This window comes from Capra hircus, chromosome 6 (assembly GCF_001704415.2).
Source record: "Capra hircus breed San Clemente chromosome 6, ASM170441v1, whole genome shotgun sequence".
NCBI lineage: Eukaryota > Metazoa > Chordata > Mammalia > Artiodactyla > Bovidae > Capra > Capra hircus.
This window is the reverse complement of record NC_030813.1, coordinates 61,931,122-61,951,675: the sequence shown is the minus strand read 5'-3', so window position 1 is coordinate 61,951,675 and position 20,554 is coordinate 61,931,122. Positions and strand designations below refer to the sequence as shown.

The following is a 20,554-nucleotide window of genomic DNA, read 5'->3' as shown; positions in this document are numbered from 1 at the left end:
AGGAATTTCAAATTTATAATTCATACTATATTCACATATATGCATATATTTGTAATTCATTTATATGTGTTAGCTAAGAAAAGATTCTACTTTTCTTGTGCCATTGCCATTTGCTAAGTCTTACTCTTAAGGTAGCGTTTAAACCAAAGCTGTTTTTTTTTCCTTACCAATTCAGATGTTGTATGAAGTTATTTTTAATCAAGCAAGCCATCACCAATCCCATAATTGTTTTGTTGAGAAGTGTTGAAAGAGACTTTAGTGCTCTGGATCCCGTGGACCGAGGAAGTTGGAGGGCTACAGTCGATGGGGTCACAGAGGCAAATAGAACTGAAGCAACTAAGCAGGCAGGCAAGCACATGTTAAGTAACGATGCAAATTCAGTTACTAGTTACTAGTGCGAATCCAGACTGTTAAGGCAGATTTCTGTACGGCTACAGTTTCTCTACTAGCTTGAGAGAATTTCGTTTCATATATGATTCACTGCTAAAAAACTAGAAGAAATAGTTGAAAATATTCCTTGATGATGTGCAGAAAGTATTCAATTAATACCATTCAAGAATCTGTCTACAATGCTTGAGACCTGGGTTCAGTCCTTGGATCTGGCAGATCCCCTGGGGGAGGACATGGCAGCCTACTCCAGTATTCTTGCCTGGAGAATTTCATGGACAGAGGAACCTGGCAGGCTACATTCCATGGGATCGCAAAGCGTCAGACATGACTGAGTGACTAAGCACAGCACAGTACGTTGTGACCCTGCAGTGTAACAAAATTGATTAAAGAATAATAATGAAAGGGTGTTTTTTTTTAAAGCCCTTCAATAAAAGACTGGCTTAAAATGATCTCTGAAATTTTAATGAGAAATTTTTAATTTTTTTAGGTAAAATACATATTTTCTGACAAAACTGGTACTTTGACGTGCAATGTAATGCAGTTTAAGAAGTGCACCATAGCCGGAGTGGCTTATGGGTGAGTTTTTTCCCTTTAATCAGAGTTATGATGTACACATTTAATTAGTGTTAACAGTTTGGTACAATTAGGGGAGTTCTTTTTAGGGAAGGTGTTTTTCTTTTTTTTTTTTTTTTAATCTAGAAAGCAGCTATTTTGACTTCAGCATACATGTACATTTTATAGCTTGGTATTGTTTTTCATTTGGAATTACTATGAGGTAGGCTCCCTACCCAATAATCTTTTAGTATTTAGAGCTGCCCTGCAGATCTCTATCTGATGCTGGTAATAAGGTATAAATACACTCCCTCTCCACTGCCATAAACTTACCATGTGGCCTGCCTGTGTTAAAGCACATTGTTTCTCTGAGAAAGTTAGCCCTTCAGTTTCTTCTTATCACCTCTCCTCTTTGCAGTCATAGAATCTATCCTTTAGAATGTGCTTGTTGAGTACCCATTTTTTTCCTTACTTCTAGGTATGCTTGCCTAAACTTCAAAAGCTTCCTTTTTGAAACATTTTATAGGGTAATGTGAGAAAATTAATTTCTATATCTCCTGAAAAGTCATGATCAAAGATGAAACATCCTTCTGGTTGGTTGATCTTGGCCTTTTATCAAATTTCCCAGCGAAAGACTGGTATCTTAATCACGCAAGCAAGGACACTTGCTTTGGGGTTTTTCTGGCTTGTACCCACCCCTTCCCCACTCCTGCTCTGTCTCTAAGCAATAAACTAGTATAAAAATAGTGTACTGAATTATGAAAATGCCCTTAGGTAAAAGCATAAATAAATAACCACTTGGTAAAAAATTCTAACAGCATGTGATTACTCCCCTACATGGTCTGTAAAGAGGAATAGAAGGAGGCAGCTATCCCTGTTCTTTGGGTTAGTAGAAAGGATGACTGAAAGTAACTTCAAACTTTGTGGGTAAGTGAAGCTAAAAATACATTTGACCCAATGGCATTTTTACACTGTAAGGACAAGCTGCTAATTTAAGAAGCAGGCTTACTATCTATTTCTAGGGCGGGATACCCTTTTGCATCTTCCCTCTTTATCTGATGATCTCCCAGTTCCTTTAGACAAAAGAGACCTTCCTCTCTCCTCCCCCAGTTGCTTCAGGCCTCTTTGTTTTGATGCTGGTGTAGAAGAGGTGTGCCACACTCTCTGACATTTTGCACTGAAGTATTTGACCCACAGTTATCCCTGATGAGAGAAGGAAGAGCCTATTCTAGAGTTTGTCGTATTAAACCGGGTGACGAATTTATGGCGATGTTTGTTTTTATGCACATTCTGCTTGCGTTCAAAAATGTTATTCTTAGAGGGTTCTGTTTTGGGAATTGACATCCGTTTTTTATTTTGTTCAGTTGAATAAGCAAGTTCTTCAAATTAGTAATTATTGATTGTGAACCTATCAGAACAGAGAACCAGAATAACAGCTAGGTGTTCTTTTGCATTTTACAAGGTTTTTCTTATTCCTGGAACAAGTTCTTAAGCACTTATAGGCAGTAGTTCTAAAGAGCAATGTTCTTTATGTGTCTAGGTGATACTGTCATGAACACATGTATTATGTATTATGATAGAATGGGTTTGAGACTGGTACATGTTAAAGAGAGTTAAGTATTGTCATGATTTAGATTGTTTCCAATGAAACAAATTTCCTCTTCGGAAAATCCACATCTCTTAACATTGAGCTGCAGTCATAGTCCTAGCTTTGTCATTAATTCACTGTATGACCTTAGACAGTTCCATTCAAATATTCCGAACTCTTTAAAATGAGAATGGTGAGACCAGATGATCTCCAAGATTCTTTTCAGATCTGAAATTCTGTGATGTTTAGAAATTTAAAAATAGTGATTCCTTTATTTGCAGTTTTTAACTGTGAAATAAAAATGGGTTTCTCTTTGAATAATGTATCATATTTTCAAGAATACCAAGAGCCTTATTGAGTGAAACTTGTTAAACTACTTCCAGTAAATCATATATGTGCTTATAGGATCCTTAACCCTGATTGAATTTTTTTTTTTCCTTTTACTACTTTATACTTATGGTACCTGCATAGAGATATAGATGTTCTGGAAATTTCCAGTTCAGAAACCTCAGACTGTCATCCAATATGATAAATTTATATAATACTTAAAAGTACAAAGGCTCCTTTTCTTTAAGAAACAATACTAGAAAACTCATAAAGTTATGGACACCAGAAGTAATTGTCCCATCCCCTCCCCTAAGCATTTCTGATGGACAGTTGGGATGTCAGCATTGCAGAGAGTTGTTGATACATGAAAGCTTTAGAGAAACAGAGACTTTAGGCTACTCAGTTGACTACGATAGGAGAGACACACAGCTATTGCTTAATTCTGTCAAACTCCACAGGAAAAAGTAATGACTGAAAACCACCTTTCTGTGGGCATTTCCTCTGGACGCTGTTGGGTTAAAGGAACCATGACATGGTTATACTGTCCCGTCTGCCCATGGAAGTGTTTTGCATTGTTTAACACGGGAAGCTCTTATTAATACACATATGTACTTTCACCTCCAGAAGAAGAAAACATAGAGATTGTCTCCTCAGAATTTAGCCAAACAAAGGAAAATAACACATAGTTTTATATACTAACAAATGCCTTTGGGGTTATGATTTCAGAGCTGATGCTTCTTAAGCACTTTTTAAGAAAATAAAATCTCTTTCTACCTTAGAGTCCAAGATGAGTTCTATTGGCTTTTATCAGTTTGAAAGACAAGACTTGAAGTCTCTTGGTAGTATAATCTTTACCTCATTCAGTGCATTTTATAGATTTGTAGGAAGAAGATATTTAACACTTAAAACAAAGCTCCAAAATTTAGTCTTAGTAAGTTTTCCCTCATTTCTTTTAACTTTGGCCCTAAGTTGGATTCATGATAGTCAATGAAATTAAAGATTTGTACACACCTAGTACACACTTAGCAATGATGTTTATTTTGTAAAGATTAACTTTGTCAGAAGTACCACCGTAATTAAACTTGTTAGACTGTTTCATTAGATTTTAGTTAAATGTAAATAAATTGTGATATCATATTTATAAATTTAACTTATTACAAACTAGAAATTCTGCTGTTAAACATTTACTAAAGCATAATTTCAACAAATTACTTCTTATACTAATTCAGTTTTATCACAGTTACTTGAAAGCCAGAAATAGGTAATGAGGTTTTTATGTTCAGTGGGTAGAATTCTCAACACTGACTATTCTTGGCTACAGTCCTAAGTACTGTCTTTGTTGATAATTTAAAATCTTACTATTAGAATGAGCTGATGAACGGGGAAAATTTTTTTGTTTTGTTTTTTTAAGACTGTAAAGCAGATTAATATTATATTTTCATATGGGCAAGTCGTTTTAATCAGTATTAAAAACATTTCATTGATGTTTTCCCTTTAAGTGAAAACCAAATGCTCCTAATAATAATCTTTATTTACATGTGAAAATAGCATGTGAGTAGTTTTACTTGACAATATTTTGTTTAGCAATGTTTGCGGAAAGAGTGGGCAACTTCTTTAAGTCTGAGAGGAAATTCACCATGAGAAGCCTCACAATTATCAAAATTGCCCCAAGGTCTATATTATAACCAATAAATATATCTCACTTCTCACTGTGACTGGTGGATAAAGCTGGGTAAAAACCATTCATTTATTCTCATGCCTCAACAAGTGTTCATCTCTATGTACAACATGTAGTACTTTGTTAGATGTTGGGGATTTAATGATAAGCCAAAGTTCACCTGGCTTCCACCCCCCTGAAGTTTATAGTCTAACTGGAGGTTAATGGATGTAATTAAATCACCATGCAGACAATTATAAAATCAGAATGCAGTACAAAGGTCTATTGAGGCTGTGACTGGGGACAGGGTAGAGGGGTGTGATCTCATCACTGAGACCAGGCACTGGGATGCTTAACGCTGAGATCAAGAATGAGTGTAAGAACTTCCCAAGCAGATGTAACAGCACTGACCTCCCATGGCAAATAACCAGACAGAAGGTACATATCAGAGCTACTAGAGCCGTGATCTTGGGGAAACTCATGCAGACAGAATAAAGTAACAGATGTATGGATCACCCGCTGCTCGTCTCATTCAGAATAGCCCTGAACATCTGCCAAGGTTGAACCACACCCGGGGAGTGCAGCCCTGAGCCTTGAGCTCTGAGGCTCCAGCCCCTCTCCCAGTAGGAGATCCAGGGCTGCTGTACACCACCAGGGCAACTTGGCAGAACCTTGGTGCCGTGTTTTTGCTTGGGTAGCATCAGACCCTCCCTTGCTGTAGTTCAGGGGCTCATCTAAGCCTTGAGATTGATGAGAAGTGATTGCCTAGAGCACTGGGCTGCAGCTAGTTTTCAGAGCTTGGCAGGAGGCCATGGCTTTTTCTGGGCTCACTGAGGGCTCATTTAGTCCTTCCCCTCAAGCATCTAAAAACATCCTTTGGTAGAAGAGAGGACAGTGAGTAAGGAGACTGCCCCAACTGTGATTGGAGTGAAGGTGGTGGATGGAGCCTGCACTAGAGACAGTTGATGCTTTGGAGGTCCCTTAGAGTGATGAGGTCTGTGCATGGCCAGTTTGGTGGAAGGGTAAGAAACAGAGGCCATTTAGGAAGTGGGAGGATTTTCCCCAGTTTTCAGCGAACATTGTTTATTTATCAAAAACAGTGATGTTATACTGAACTTTGCATCTTTAAACTCTACCTACATCTAATATATTTAATTTAAAGGAAAACTATTGAATGACCTTGTATAATGAAATAAATGAGAGATAAGGAAATCTGTTTTAGCTGCTGAGAAGGTAGATTTTAAGTGTTCTCACCATAAAAAAAAAAGAAATGGTAAATAGGTGATGGGTGGGAGTGTTAGCTAAAACTATGATTTGCAGGAGACGTAAGAGACGCAGGTTCAGTCACTAGGTCGAGAAGATCTGCTGGAGGAGGGCATGGCAGCGAACTCCAGTATTCTTGCCTGGAAAATCCCATGGACAGAGGAGCCTGGGGGGTTACAGTCCATAGGGCCACAAAGAGTCAGACACAACTGAAGCAACTTAGCCCACATGCACGTAATGGTAATCACTTTGCGATATATATTAGTATCAAATCACACTGTACACCTTGCACAGCGTTGTATGTCTCAAGACAGTGAGAAAAAAAATCTAAACAATAAAAAGAAAATTTTAGTAAATAAACATATAAATAAGTAAAATAAAATCTGCTCTGTCATGTATTACGGACCCCTTCTGTCACATCACTGGTTGGTTGAAATGGAAGCTATTCATAGATCCAGTGCTCCGATGAGCTGATGGATGAAAATGAAGTATTGATGACTGTGTTTTCTTTTTGACGTAATAAGTTGTTTTAACGGCTGAGTTATGGTTTAAGTGAGCATTTTTTAGTTTCTTTTAAAATGCTTATCTTTCACACTGTGGTGCTCTTTAGCTGTAGCAGTGTGAGTAACTTTTACTTTACTATACCTGTGTAAAGAGCCACCCCTGCATGGCAATCAAATACGTTTCTGAAATGCACTTGGCAGATTTTGTCAGTGTGACAGTTTGTTCTTAGTAACACGCTTTTTTTTTATTAAAACACTTTATTCTCATTATGCATTGTGTGATGAATTTTCCATTGGCTTTAGCCTGTGTTTGAACTCTTAAGTTTAATATTTTCTACTGAATACTGATTTCTGTGCATAAAATTGGGAAATTTCATGGTGAAGAGGCAAGTTGGCTATCCAACGAAAGAACAACTTAGTAAATCTGCTTAGTTACCATAAATTATACTTTCTATACTAACTGCCATTCTTTCCAAATCAGCTAAAAGTTTATTTCCTTAACTGACCCATCTCTCAGTTCTTCCCTTATTCATGCTTTTGTGTTTCCAGCCTTTCTTTGATTATTTTCTCCTTTCTTTGTGTCCCTCCTCTTGCTTTCTGAAGCCATGTCCCTGAACCTGAGGATTATGGCTGCTCTCCTGATGAATGGTAAGCTGCATGGATCTTTCTGTCTCGTTGATCCATTTAAAAAGTTTGCATTTTATTGTTTTGTTAGATGCATTTCACTACTTTGAAAAAAATTTACTAATCAGGCAGGATAACAATGCTGTAAAATATTTCTTAAAATCTGCTGAATAAAAACAGACAAATCCGTTGAATAGCCCTGATGTCCTATTGAATAACCTTTAATCATTTTATGAACATTTAGTTCAAAGTTTAGGCTTGCTGATTTTATGCAGCTATGTATCTATAATAAAATCTATAACAATCAACTTAGAGTCCTTGGTCTGTGGACTACCTAAGATTTCAGGGACAGCTCCATAAATTTTATTTTTTTTAGCTCAGCACTGCCACCTTCTGCCACTGTTTGTATACTCTACAGAGCTACAGAAAAATGCTACTGAAACATAACCACACAGTGTAAATTTCCTTTACATTTATTTTCATTAATTTGCTAAATCTGTTTGGAGGCTATAACATAAACATTTTTTAGTGAAATATCTGGAACAGATGTTGGGAAAGTATGCTACCAAGAACTAGGGTTAATAGGAATATAATTAATTTTAGAATTATTGAATAACATTTTATAAGCTTAATTTCAGTACCTATTGGGTTTTTTGTCTTACTTTAAAATCCTCGCCATGGTTTACATTTTCATTTAGAACGACGAGTTTATTTCAATAATTCATTGCAATCTGGTGGCAAATGAAATTTCAGAAAGCAGATTTCTTTAATGCTCGTAACTGTAAAAAAACAGTATGGCTTTATATGTGATTACATTTCTATTTTCAGATGACACAGGGTATTTTATGATTAAGCCTTAGTTTTCAACTTGGATTTTATTTCAGTAAAGTGGAGATTTGGTAACAATTTGCAATAAGCCTCACACTACCTGGAGTTAATGACAGAGGCAGCTGTTTGGTTCATGTGATAACTGATGATTCATTGCACTTAAGCTCATTGCTTGGAGTGGCATGCATTTCTACACCTATCCACAACTGAATAATTGTCTTTTAAATGTGCCAAAACGTCTTACTGTTGGTAGATAATTCAAGTGTGATGATGTAGATATTCTCTTCTACATAATCTTTTGAGAATGTAGTTAAAATTTTGATTAATATCTTTTTACTTGTTGCTTTTCAATAGAATTGAATATATATGTTTATTTTTAGAATGTATGTTTTTTCTAAGATAAATCACCTTTTCTTGAGAAGGAAATTACCTTCACCATATTCTTATTAAGATTGGATGAAAATGTTAACAGTTGTTTGCCTGGGTCGTTTAAAATATTCTACTTTCAGTAGAGGTTGTTTCATGATTTTTATCACTATTGGGAAGAGACGTTATTTTATCTGTTTAAGTTTTTTATGTAAAACACCCTTTCTCGAAACTTGATATTCTAAACTGAGTAATTCCAAATTTTAAAATGTCAACTTTTTCATAAATATTTGTATAGTTCCACTTGCAGTTACATATAAACTTAGATATTAATGATATTTTAAGGAATAAACCCTAGGGAAGGTTTTTGCCAACTGTTTTAATAAAGTAAGCTTTATTTTAAATATCTACTTGGATTTCCTCATCTATGACGTGGTTACCTATATGCAACAAAGATGAAGGAACACTACTATTTGAACTTTAGTTGTGTCCTGGGTCCTGAGCAGTTGTCAAGGAGGCAAACTTCGATTCTGACCACTCAGGTTCACATCCAGGTCCTAATGCTGCTGTTGAGCCACGTACCTAATCTCTTTGCCTGTGGGTCCTCTTTGGGTAGAATGTAGACATCATAGGGAGGTTGCAAAGATTAAATGAATTCTGTTTTTAAAGTGCTTAGAAGAATATCTGAGTGTTAGCTCTAATGTCTCTCACTTAATCCTCAAGACATATTTGAGGAGTTGTAATTGACATGAGCCTTCTAAAACTGGTGAAATTTAGGCAGAGAAGCCAATAGGTAACTTCCCTCAAAGTATACAACCAGTAAACATGGGAGACAAAGTTAAAACTTTGCTCAACCTGGATATTAAGTAGGTGCTGGTTATATCACATCCAGTAGACTTTAAAGAGCTTCAGAAATATCTGCATTTAGAGAAAAGATATCCTTACTATTTGTTATTTCATTTTTTCTTTCTCATTTTGTTAAGGTAGCAAGAGCAAGTATAGTTTGACTGACAAGAAAAGTTAGCCTCGGCGGCAGGGGGTGGGGGGCGGGGGGACACAAATTGGCCCGATCCTAAATCTGGCATTTGCCAGGTCTGACCCACTTGATTTCATATTGCCAGTGAAACCAAGATTGAAAGCATGGGCCTGACTGAATGTATGCTTCAAGAACCTGGCTTTATCTTCTTGCTGCTGGTCCTCAGGGGTACACTGGAGAGTACAGCTGACTGTAAATCCAAAATCTGAAAGTTGATTCTTGTCTGACTGTCAGGAGCTTCACCTTTCAATGTGAAGCTCATTGATTCCATAGATAAAATCTGTGACCTATACCATGTATTTTACTATCATTCTCCAACCATATTTGTCACAAAAATACCAAGTTAAAAAATACATATTATTTAACACATAACTGTATGTAGATTTTTAGAATTGGACACAACTCAGCAACTAAACAGGAATATGTAGATTATTTACATTTAGTCAATTTGATGGCAAACTATTACAGTGACAGTTTCAAAAACACTTTCTTGACATTAAAAATAATTGGATAATGGCTGTAACTCTACTCGCTTAAATCTATAAATATAGTTTACAGAGATGAAATCATCTCCCAACCAGTAGCCACTTCTTCCAGAACTGGGATGGTTTTCTTGTTATTGCCAAGTACCATCAGCTGACGTATAACCTTGAAGGTTAATTCATTTCTATTAAAATTTACCATTCTTTAGACAGTATCAATATTTGGAGAATTGCACAAAAATATTTGCTTATTATAAGCATCTGTGTAGCCCTAAGATATGATTATATTCCAAAGCTATATATTTTGTTACATTTTTTTCTTTTTCCGATTTTTTTGGTGGAAATCTCAAGCATAAATAACAGTAGAAAACAGATGTATTCATTCACTCACTTCAATAATATGTACTCAAAGCCAATTTCAGTTCATCTGTATTTTCCCCCACTTATTTTGAGGAAAACCCCTGAGTAAGTATTCTGTGCTTAGTCATTATACTGTGGTTTTTAGTATTAGCACAGTATCACTGGATAGTACCATTTTCTGGTCTTCTTTTCTCATTTCATTTTGGTCTGTATTTATGTATGAAATGAGTGGTATTTATTTATTCTGCTGCCATCACTGGGCTCACTAAAACATTCTTCCAGGTGTGACTGTATAGTAACGAAATCTAACACATCCAAATTAGCTAGTCTTCAGAGTAGTCACTTTGACAAGTAATTTATTTATTCCAGTCAAGTGACCATTTCACAGAATGTTTTTGGAGCTCCTCTTTGGTAATTGCTTTAGAAATACTTTAGAACCACACAGACAAGCAGACCACATTGATCAAAACTAGTGTCTAAGAAAAAAGTATTATTATTGAACTCAACCACTTGTTTATGTTCTTGGACTTGACCTGATGCTGAACAACAATTTCGTTTTTTAAAATTAAATCACCCTTTTAGGAAGTTTGCTTTGGAACAGTAGCACTCTTCAAAACCAGAAGGTACAAATCCATTCAGAAAGCAGTGTTTCCAGTCACACTGCCTTTGTCTTCCCATATATGCACGTGTGCAGCATCTGTGTGTACATAATCTATACATTGAGTTTGTTTGTAGAATGTATGTTTCAGCTCATAATTGGATTTGTTCTGGTTTTTCATCTTTAAATTTGATTTATTTAAGTTCGTAATGCAGTAACACATCTCTTCCCTATCTCTGACCCCCCATTTCCCCACCTGAAGGCAGTCAATGTAACCCATTCCCGGTTTATTTCTCCAAATCTGTTCTACTATGTGTGCATATATTTTCTTTCTCATTTTTACCAAAAGTGAAACCAATTGTACACACTTTGGTACCAGCTTTTCATTTGACTATACATCTTTAAGATTTGTCCATATTCCGTGGACAGCCTCCTGTTTTTTGTATAGTGTTCCATTATTATTATATGGATGTACCACAGTCTTTTTAAGCAACCGTCCTAGACTGTGGGTTAGTTCTAACCTTTTGCTGTTAAAAATGTGCTGCAAAGAATGAATTTGTACATACAGCATTTTGCACCAGACAGTGTAAGTATAGAATAGACTGAAATTCCAAAAACTGGTATTTCTGGATCTCAAAGGATTATATTGATTTTAAATTTTGTTAGATATTGCCAATATCAAGGTCTTCCCTGATAGCTCGGTTGGTAAAGAATCTACCTGCAATGCAGGAGACTCCAGTTCAATTCCTGGGTCGGGAAGATCAGCTAGAGAAGGGACAGGCTACCCACCCCAGTATTCTTGGGCTTCCCTTGTGGCTCAGCTGGTAAGGAATCCGCCTTCAATGTGGGACACCTGGATTCTACCCCTGGATTCGGCAGATTCCCCCTGGAGAAGGGAACGGCTACCCACTCCAGTATTCTGGCCTGGAGAATCCCATGGACTGTATCCATGGGCTCTCAAAGAGTCAGACATGACTGAGCGACTTTCACTTTCATTGCCAATATTCCTTTTTAGAAATTGTATCAATTTTTATTCTCATCAGTGATAGATGGTTTCACTGTTTTTCCAAGATTATAGCAGCAGAGTTGTCAAACTATTTCTGCCACATTGATAAATTTAAATCTCATTTCTCTCATCATGCAATAAGATTGAATGTATATTTAAAACCACTTCTCTTTCTTCTTTGTGAACTGAGTGTTTATATCCTCTGCTCATTGTTCTATTGCATTGTTGATCTTTTTAGTGTTAGTTTCTATAAGCCCTTTTTATTTTGAGTGAATTAACGTTTCATTTTGAATAAAGTAACCATTTTATGTGTTGGAAATAGTTTTCTTCCCAGTTTGTCATTTCGCTTTTGACTTGCTTGTAATAGTGTTTGCTATGCAGAAGTATTTTAGCTTTGTGCAGACCATATTTTCTATTTGTTTTCTGAATACTAGGCCTTTCTACTCCTAAATTCTTTTTTAAGTTAAATAAAAATTGTTACTTATCTCTTCATTTGACACGATTTCATAGTCCACACTTTCATGATTCAGTTCAGTTCAGTTCAGTTGCTCAGTCATGGCCGACTCTTTGTGACCCCATGGACTGCAGCATGCCAGGTCTCCCTGTCCGTCACCAACACCCGGTGTTTACTCAGATTTGTGTCCATTGAGTCGGTGATGCCATCCAACCATCTCATCTTCTGTCATCCCCTTCTCTTCCTGCCTTCAATCTTTCCCAGCATCATGGTCTTTTCAAATGAATCAGCTCTTTGCATCAGGTGGCCAAAGTATTGGAATTTCAGCTTCAGCCATCAGTCCTTCTAATGAATATTCAGGAATGATTTCCTTTAGGATGGACTGGATGAATCTCCTTCCAGTCCAAGGAACTCTCAAGAGTCTTCTCCAGCACCACAGTTCAAAAGCCTCAATTCTTTGGCACTCAGCTTTCTTTATAGTCCAACTCTCACATCCGTACATGACTACTGGAAAAACCATAGCCTTGACTAGACAGACCTTTGTTGACAAAGTAATGTCTCTGCTTTTCAATATGCTGTCTAGGTTAGTCATAACTTTGCTTCCAAGGAGCAAGCATTTTTTAATTTCATGGCTGCAGTCACCATCTGCAGTGATTTTGGAGCCCAAAAAGATAGTCTGTCACTGTTTCCACTGTTTCCCCATCTATTTTCCGTGAAGTGATGGGACCGGATGCCATGATCTTAGTTTTCTGAATGTTGAGCTTTAAGCCAGCTTTTTCACTCTCCTCTTTCACTTTCATCAAGAGGCCCTTTAGGTTCTTTGCTGTCTGCCATAAAGGGGCTATCATCTGCATATCTGAGGTTATTGAGATTTCTCCCGGCAATCTTGATTGCAGCTTGTGCTTCTTCCAGCCCAGCGTTTCTCATGATGTACCCTGCATGTAAGTTAAATAAGCAGGGTGACAAGATACAGCCTTGTCGTACTCCTTTTCCTATTTGGAACCAGTCTGTTGTTCCATGTCCAGTTCTAACTGTTTCTTCCTGACCTGCATACAGGTTTCTCAAGAGGCAGGTCAGGTGGTCTGGTATGCCCATCTCTTTCAGAATTTTCCACATTTTATTGTGATCCACACAGTCAAAAGCTTTGGCATAGTCAATAAAGCAGAAATAGATGTTTTTCTGGAACTCTCTTGCTTTTTCTATAATCCAAAGGATGTTAGCAATTTGATCTTCTCTGGTTCCTAATACTGATCAGGCCACACTTTTTGTAATTTATGTTTATCCATAAAATTCTGAATCTTCTCATTTTTTATTGCTATTAGGATTCTTCATTTTTGGATGATTAGGAAATAATTATTTGCAATGTATCATAGTCTTTAAATCAGCCTACAAGAAGCAGTAAATTATATGACACTGTGGGTTAACTGCTCGTTTTTCACTTTATCTTACTGTTACACACCCTGCCTTATTGCTTTTTGCAAAACACCATAATTTCTTTGTCTCCTTATAAGGCAAAGTGTCACTTGAAAACTTCTATGGAAAGTTTTAACAGAATGTAGATGTTTGCAAATTCAAATAGCTTTGTCAGAATTTATTGGTTCTTATTTTGAAATGACTTTCGAGCTTCCAATTTTATCTGTTTACTTTTACTAAAAGTGAACATTTTGTGAGATTTCAGACAAGGGTGATGAGAACACCATGTCTGAGTTATCCAGACCAAGCTGTGTAATTAGCAGATGAAATGCCAATGGTTTTATGATCTTGGAAAGGAAGCTCCTTTCTGGGAGAAGAGTTAGCATTTTCCACGTCAGAAGGTTTCACTGGTGAATGAAGGGCAGGATGTGTCCGTGTAAACATTTCAGTTGCATATCTAGTGTTATTTGTTATAAATACATTTTGAAAGTTTTATCAATTGTGGTAACTGTGATTTATGAAGTGAAAGAATTACTGGTGAGATTAATAAGACACATCTTCAAATTTGTAAAAGCGTTTAGTCCAGAATTCTTTAGAAGGAAGATAGACCTCCACATGCAAGATGTTACTGTGAATATTCCTTGACATTTCAATTTATCTAACAAATAAGTGGGAAAATATAACTAAGAACCAATAATGAATACATTTTATAAATAATAGGGAGATTTTATAGAGCCCTGAATAATAAACTTTTTGAGAATGATAATATTTAGAGGAGAAATGTATGTTAATTTTTTCTGCCTGCCAGTTGATAAGTTGTTTAAAAGTTCTTGGACTTTTCTTCTTTAAAACTAAGAAGAAGAGGCATTTTAATTAATAAATATTAATTTGTTATTTTATAAATAATTTATTAAAATAATAAAAGGTGTTCATTCTGTTTCCTAGTGATGATGATTTTTGAGAATTCTAATCTATGTGCTAATAAAGGTGCATTGTAATATTGAGAATTAATAGATTAAAGTGTTGCACATTAATAACAATGTATTTTACTGTAAAATTGTAACTTCCTTTTATGGTGTATGGTTAAAAAGATATTTACATATATTGATGATCTGGTTTAGGTTAAATTATTTTACATTCTTTTGTTTTCTTCCATGATTTCTCCTTCCTTTCAAACAGCTGGCTTTAAAATATGAAACTCTTGATATTTGGCACATTGGCACTGATAATTCTCTTTGTAACCTGTAAAAATTATGATTGAAAGCTTTCTGGATTACAGCTGTTTAATACTGAACACATTATTTTTCCCTCAACGACTTCTGAAATTTCCTTCTGTGCACAAAAGCTTTAGATCTATATATTTTCACTGAACGGTAATAAGTATACTCTTGGGGTTTGACATTTCCACTTAAATGTTCCTTGTCCTTCCTTTGAATCTCAACATTTTGATATTAAATTGCATGGCTATGAGATTAGTAATAGCTAGATTATAGAGGCAGTTCTCATTTGATTTGTTTCATATGGAGTTCAAGTTTGCTGATCTGAAGACAGCCACAACACAAAACCACATATATACTTTTCTGGCTTTTTTCTCCTTTACAGAGTAACATGTACATAATATATAAGATATGTGTTAGTGATAAATGTTAATGTAATGTGTAATCAGTTTATTCATATTTTGTCTCATATGGTAATCATATAATATTACTCACTTCAAATAAATTTTCATGGCTAAAGTAAAACAGTATTATTTTTATAATAACTCCATTAATTCTCACAATTTTTAAACCTTGGAAAAATTATGAAAGTAGAAAAATTCAATTCCATGTATATTAGCAGTTTTGTTACATTTTTTAATTAAATTTTTTTTAACTTCATATGGCTACAACATAATTTTACTCCAGGAAAATGAACGGTAAAATGCTATTTTTTATTAACACAGAAAAAGGCTTTTACATTTTATAATGTTTGAAAATATCTTATGATTCAATCATGAAATATGTGATATCTCATTTGAAATGTGGACTAAATTATACTTAATTTATTAGATTTAATTTATTAAGAGTTTGTAGGCATAATGATTTATTTTAAAAGTAACTTACAGATAGATCCGCAGGCTTGTATAAATGAATCAAATATGCTCCATTTTTTCCCCTTTAGGCAGAACTCACAGTTTGGAGATGAAAAAACATTTAGTGATTCATCATTGCTGGAAAACCTCCAAAATAATCATGTAAGAAACATAGTACCATTATCTTTTCATTAATAAATGAAGACTAATGAGTGTTTCTCTGAATTACCTTCCATGCTTATATATTCCATTTTTTACTTTCATGATCATTTTTAATAATTATAAAAATCTGTTGTCTCTAAATTATTTTTGCTTGGCCAATGCGAATCTGTGATTTTTAGAAATTTACTTTTAACACTGTTATTTATCGATACTCTACTTTTTAAAAATATTATGTAATTTAGAGCTCTATTTATATGAAAGAACTCATTGTTAACGATTTCAAAATATCTATAGAAGTTAATTACTTGCTCAAAATTATAGGCCAGTGCTAAATCTATACAATAAGAACTTTAAACATCTGCCACCCAATGTGAGTATTCCACTTATAAAGTTACTGATACTTACTAAAATTCCATCTGATCAAAGGATATGATTTCTGGAGTTTAAGAGCTTCCCAAGTGGCACTAGTGGTAAAGAATCTGCCTGCCATTGCAGCAGACATAAGAGACTCGGGTTCGATCCCTGGGTCGGAAACATCCCCTGGAGGAGGAAATGACAACACTCTCCAGTATTCTTGCCTGGAAAATTCCATGGGCAGAGAAGCCTGGAGGGCTGCAGTTCCATGGCGCTGTAAAGAGTCAGATGCAACTGAGCACACCTAGGTTTAAATCCGCAACTTTTTCTCACAATCACTTCAAGCTCAGTGCGTCAAAACTTGAACTCACGCTCATCACCCCAAAACTAGTCCCTTCCTAGCACTGGTGGCCTTGCCACCCCTGCCCCTGGGCAGGGCCCTAGCAGTGCATTCATGTGGATATTTTTGCTTTCAACAAAACATGAGCTTCAAATCCACAAAATCTAGACCTAGACCTCTTCCTTCCTGTGTTCTCAGGTTCAGTTACACAATCAACTATCTTATAACTCCATCTAGGAGCTTAGGGTTGCTTTGTTACCTCTATTCTCTCCATCTCCAGATCTGTAATGAACCACTAGTTCAGTTCAGTTCAGTCGCTCAGTCGTGTCCGACTCTTTGCGACCCCATGAATCGCAGCACGCCAGGCCTCCCTGTCCATCACCAACTCCCGGAGTTCACTCAAACTCGCATTCATCCAGTCAGTGATGCCATCCAGCCATCTCATCCTCGGTCATCCCCTTCTCCTCCTGCCCCCAATCCCTCCCAGCATCAAAGCTTTTTCCAATGAGTCAACTCTTTGTATGAGGTGGGCAAAGTACTGGAGTTTCAGCTTTAGCATCATTCCTTCCAAAGAAATCCCAGGGTTGATCTCCTTCAGAATGGACTGGTTGGATCTCCTTGGAGTCCAAGGGACTCTCAAGAGTCTTCTCCAACACCACAGGTCAAAAGCATCAATTCTTCGGTGCTCAGCCTTCTTCACAGTCCATTCACTAAGCCCTTGTCAATACAACTTTCTTGTGTTTGTGTACGCGTGCATGTGCTCAGTCGCACAGTTGTGGCCAACTCTTTGCGACCCCATGGACTGTAGCCTGTCTGGTTCCTCTGTCCATGGGATTTCCCAGGCAAGAACACTGCAGTGGGTTGCCACTTCCTCCTCCAGGGGATCTTCCCCATCCAGGATCAAAGCTGCATCTCCTGCGCCTCCTGAATTGACAGGCAGATTCTTTACTACTGCACCACTGGGAAGCCCATGACTTTCTAGAACATGTCCTAAATGTCTTCTTCACCTCATTCTCACTTTCTCTACCCCAGTCAAGACTACCAGCATCCTCCAGGTAAAATGCCACAACAGCCTCCTAACCACTCTCCTGGTTTCCATTTTCACCCCTTCCCATCCTTGTTGCACATGGCAGCTAGAATGACGCCAGTGGAAATTAAGTGCCAACACACCCCTGCTGAAAACCACTCTCTGGCTTCCCTCTCAACTTACAAAGCTGCGTGATCCAACCTCTGCCTAAGTCACCAGCCTCACTTGGACCTACCCTCCCTTTCTTTTTCCTCCGACTATACTGACTTTCTCTTATTTTCTCATACATGCTTCATTCTTTCCTCCTTTAGGACCTTTTCAGTCATGTGTTATTCCTGCTTGATGGAAAACTCTGTGCTCAGTACTTCATGAGGCTAAAACCTCATCAGCTTAAAGATCACATTGTCTTGAGAATAACCACAAACTGACCCAAATAATATTGTGTGATTTTCACACATTTTATCCTTTGTAACCCTCTTCACAGTATAAATAAATGGTGTGAAATTTGCTCAGTCGTGTCCAACTCTTGGCAACACCCCATGGACTATCAGTCCATGGAATTCTCCAGGCCAGAATACTGGAGTGGGTAGCTTTTCCCTTCTTCAGGGGACCTTCCCAACCCAGGGATCAAACCCAGGTCTTTTGCATTGCAGGCAGGTTCTTTACCAGCTGAGCCACAAGGGAAGCCCATAAATAAATGATACTTGTGTACTGTTTATCTATGTTCTGTTTTCCCACAAGTCAAAGCATCATGAAGCAGGGACCTTGTCTGATTTGTCTGCTGTTCTAGCCTGAACACCAGTTTTGTTTTGTTTTTTCAAATAATGTTTTGATGTACCTTTCCAGTCATTTTAGTTTTTTGTTCCAAGAGCATGGAGGAATTTTTTTCCTTTATTAATTCGAGTGACACTTTTCTTCATCAGGAACCAGAAAAGATGTTTAATTTCAAAAATCTGGTTGCTATTCTTCTATAAACTCAAAAACTCCTTGCAGAAAGGATCCTGTCTTCCTCAGGCCATAACTACACAGGACTTGCTCAGTCCATCCTTTTTTATTTAGTAGAACACTAGTCAGCTTATGGTTGTTGTTTTTGGAAAGAGAGGCCAAAGCATCTATAGGAATCCTCTGCCATCATCACCGCGACCCAAAGTAGTGGAACCGCAGTAAGATTAGATGCCTAAGATTTAAATCCGATCAGGAATTAGAACTAGGTAAATGAACATTTTAGAATTCCTCTCTTGTCCTCTGATAACAGGATTCAACCGCATCTGCCTTTTTCACTGTGCCTGTTCCATTTAACAAGACAAAGTGGCCTTATAGAAATGTTTAGAAAAGGAATGAAGAGGTTCCAAAAATGAAGGATTTTAGTGAAAAATATTTTTTCTTCATAGTGTTGATTTCTTGGCTTTCACCCTCAATGTTTAACAGTTGCACTCAATAAATATACATGAAGTAATACTACTATCATTGTGTCATAATGGTTAAATGAAAGGGGCTAAATTATGTGTTTATTTCTTACAGCCCACTGCACCAATAATATGTGAATTTCTTACAATGATGGCCGTGTGTCACACAGCAGTACCAGAGCGGGAAGGTGATAAGATTATTTACCAGGCAGCATCTCCAGGTACAAATGAAGCAATTGTGATGTATTTCTTGGTTGAAAATTGTTCTGAAATACGAGATTGTTCAGAAAATTTTAATTTGAAGAAGTAAAACAACCAAGTCACTTTAGTTTCAGATTAAAAATGTTATTTACTAATTAGAAACGTTGGCTTTCAAAATTGTATATATTTTAAAATCTACAATATTTGTTATATAACATGTTACATGGAAATTTGAATAACAAAATTCATACAAGTTAAAAAAAATGGTATCTATGTGCATAGTAAGTTTTCCCTTCTTTATAAATAATTAAGAAAAAACTATTGGTCATAAGCTGCTTTTTCATGTAAGCTGGCAGGAAAAGGAAGATCCGTTTCCCTGAATAGTGTTGATTTTAGAATATAAACTTTTCTTCTTTTGGAAATGATAATCAAGGAATTTGCTGTGTATTTACTTGAATGAGAAGAGCTTTACACTTAGAGAAGAGATGCCATACTTAGACTTATTTTCAGTGTAAAATTGGGTAAATAGCCAATTTGATGACTAAGATTTCAGGAAAGAAGGAACACACTTTAGGGAACTTTTTTATAAGTTTCCTTAAAAAAAAAAAAAACTTTTTATTTTGTATTGGAGTATAGTCAATTAACAATGTTGTGATAGTTTCAGGCGGACAGCAGGACTCAGCCATGCATATACATGTATCCATTCTCCCCCAAACTCTCCTGCCATCCAGGCTGCCACATAACTTTGAGCAGAGTTCCATGTGCTATTCACTAGGTCCCTGTTGGTTATCATTTTTAACACAGTAGTGTGTACAGACCAGTCTCAAATTTCCTAACTAGCACCTCCCCCTGTTTTAAACTGTCTTACAAACCAGCACCTGCAACCTTGTAGAATATACCAGATTCCTAAAAACCATGAGATACACTCTTTATCATTAAGATAGACACTGTATGGATGTTTTATCCCACACCCTTCCCTCAAAAACAAAAAAGTTTTGATATAACATGGTGATAAGAGTAAGTAATATGTAATACAATGAAACACCAGTTCAAGTGAAGTCGCTCAGTCGTGTCTAACTCTTTGCGATCCAATGGACTGTAGCCTACCAGGCTCTTCCGTCCACGGGATTTTCCAGGCAAGAGTACTAGAGTGGGTTGCCATTTCCTTCTCCAGGGGATCTTCCCAACCCAGGGTTCGAACCTGGGTCTCCCACATTGTAGGTAGATGCTTTACCATCTGACCCCTCAATATTCATGGTGTTATTAATAATTTTCCTATATTCAGCATTTTAGGAGGAAAAGGATAAAACTTAAGAAGGCACTTTTGTGCCACTCGTTTTTTTCCAATTTAAGAAATAATTGATATACATCACTGTATCCCTACTGTTTATTTATGTTATAATGGAAATTTGTAGCTTTTGATCACCTTTCTCCACTTTCCCTTTACCACCCTTCCTCCTCTGATAACCACATCTGATCTCTTTTTATATGAGTTTGTGGGGGGTGGGTTTCTCTTCTCTTTTTTCTTTAGATTCCACATATAAGT

General features: G+C 36.6%; 1 protein-coding gene across 4 annotated transcripts in view; it reads left to right on the top strand.

Moving 5' to 3' along the window:
• Window positions 1-20,554, top strand: part of ATP8A1 (ATPase phospholipid transporting 8A1) — a 230,379-nt gene that overhangs the window by 78,605 nt on the left and 131,220 nt on the right. For 3 of the 4 annotated variants that reach the window (XM_018049411.1, XM_018049410.1, XM_018049413.1), the window contains 4 exons: window positions 878-966; window positions 6,884-6,928; window positions 15,608-15,680; window positions 18,923-19,028. In XM_018049411.1, coding sequence (XP_017904900.1) covers window positions 878-966; window positions 6,884-6,928; window positions 15,608-15,680; window positions 18,923-19,028 — 313 coding nt within the window. The remainder of the gene's footprint in view (window positions 1-877; window positions 967-6,883; window positions 6,929-15,607; window positions 15,681-18,922; window positions 19,029-20,554) is intronic. The other variant, XM_018049412.1, reaches the window with a different exon arrangement.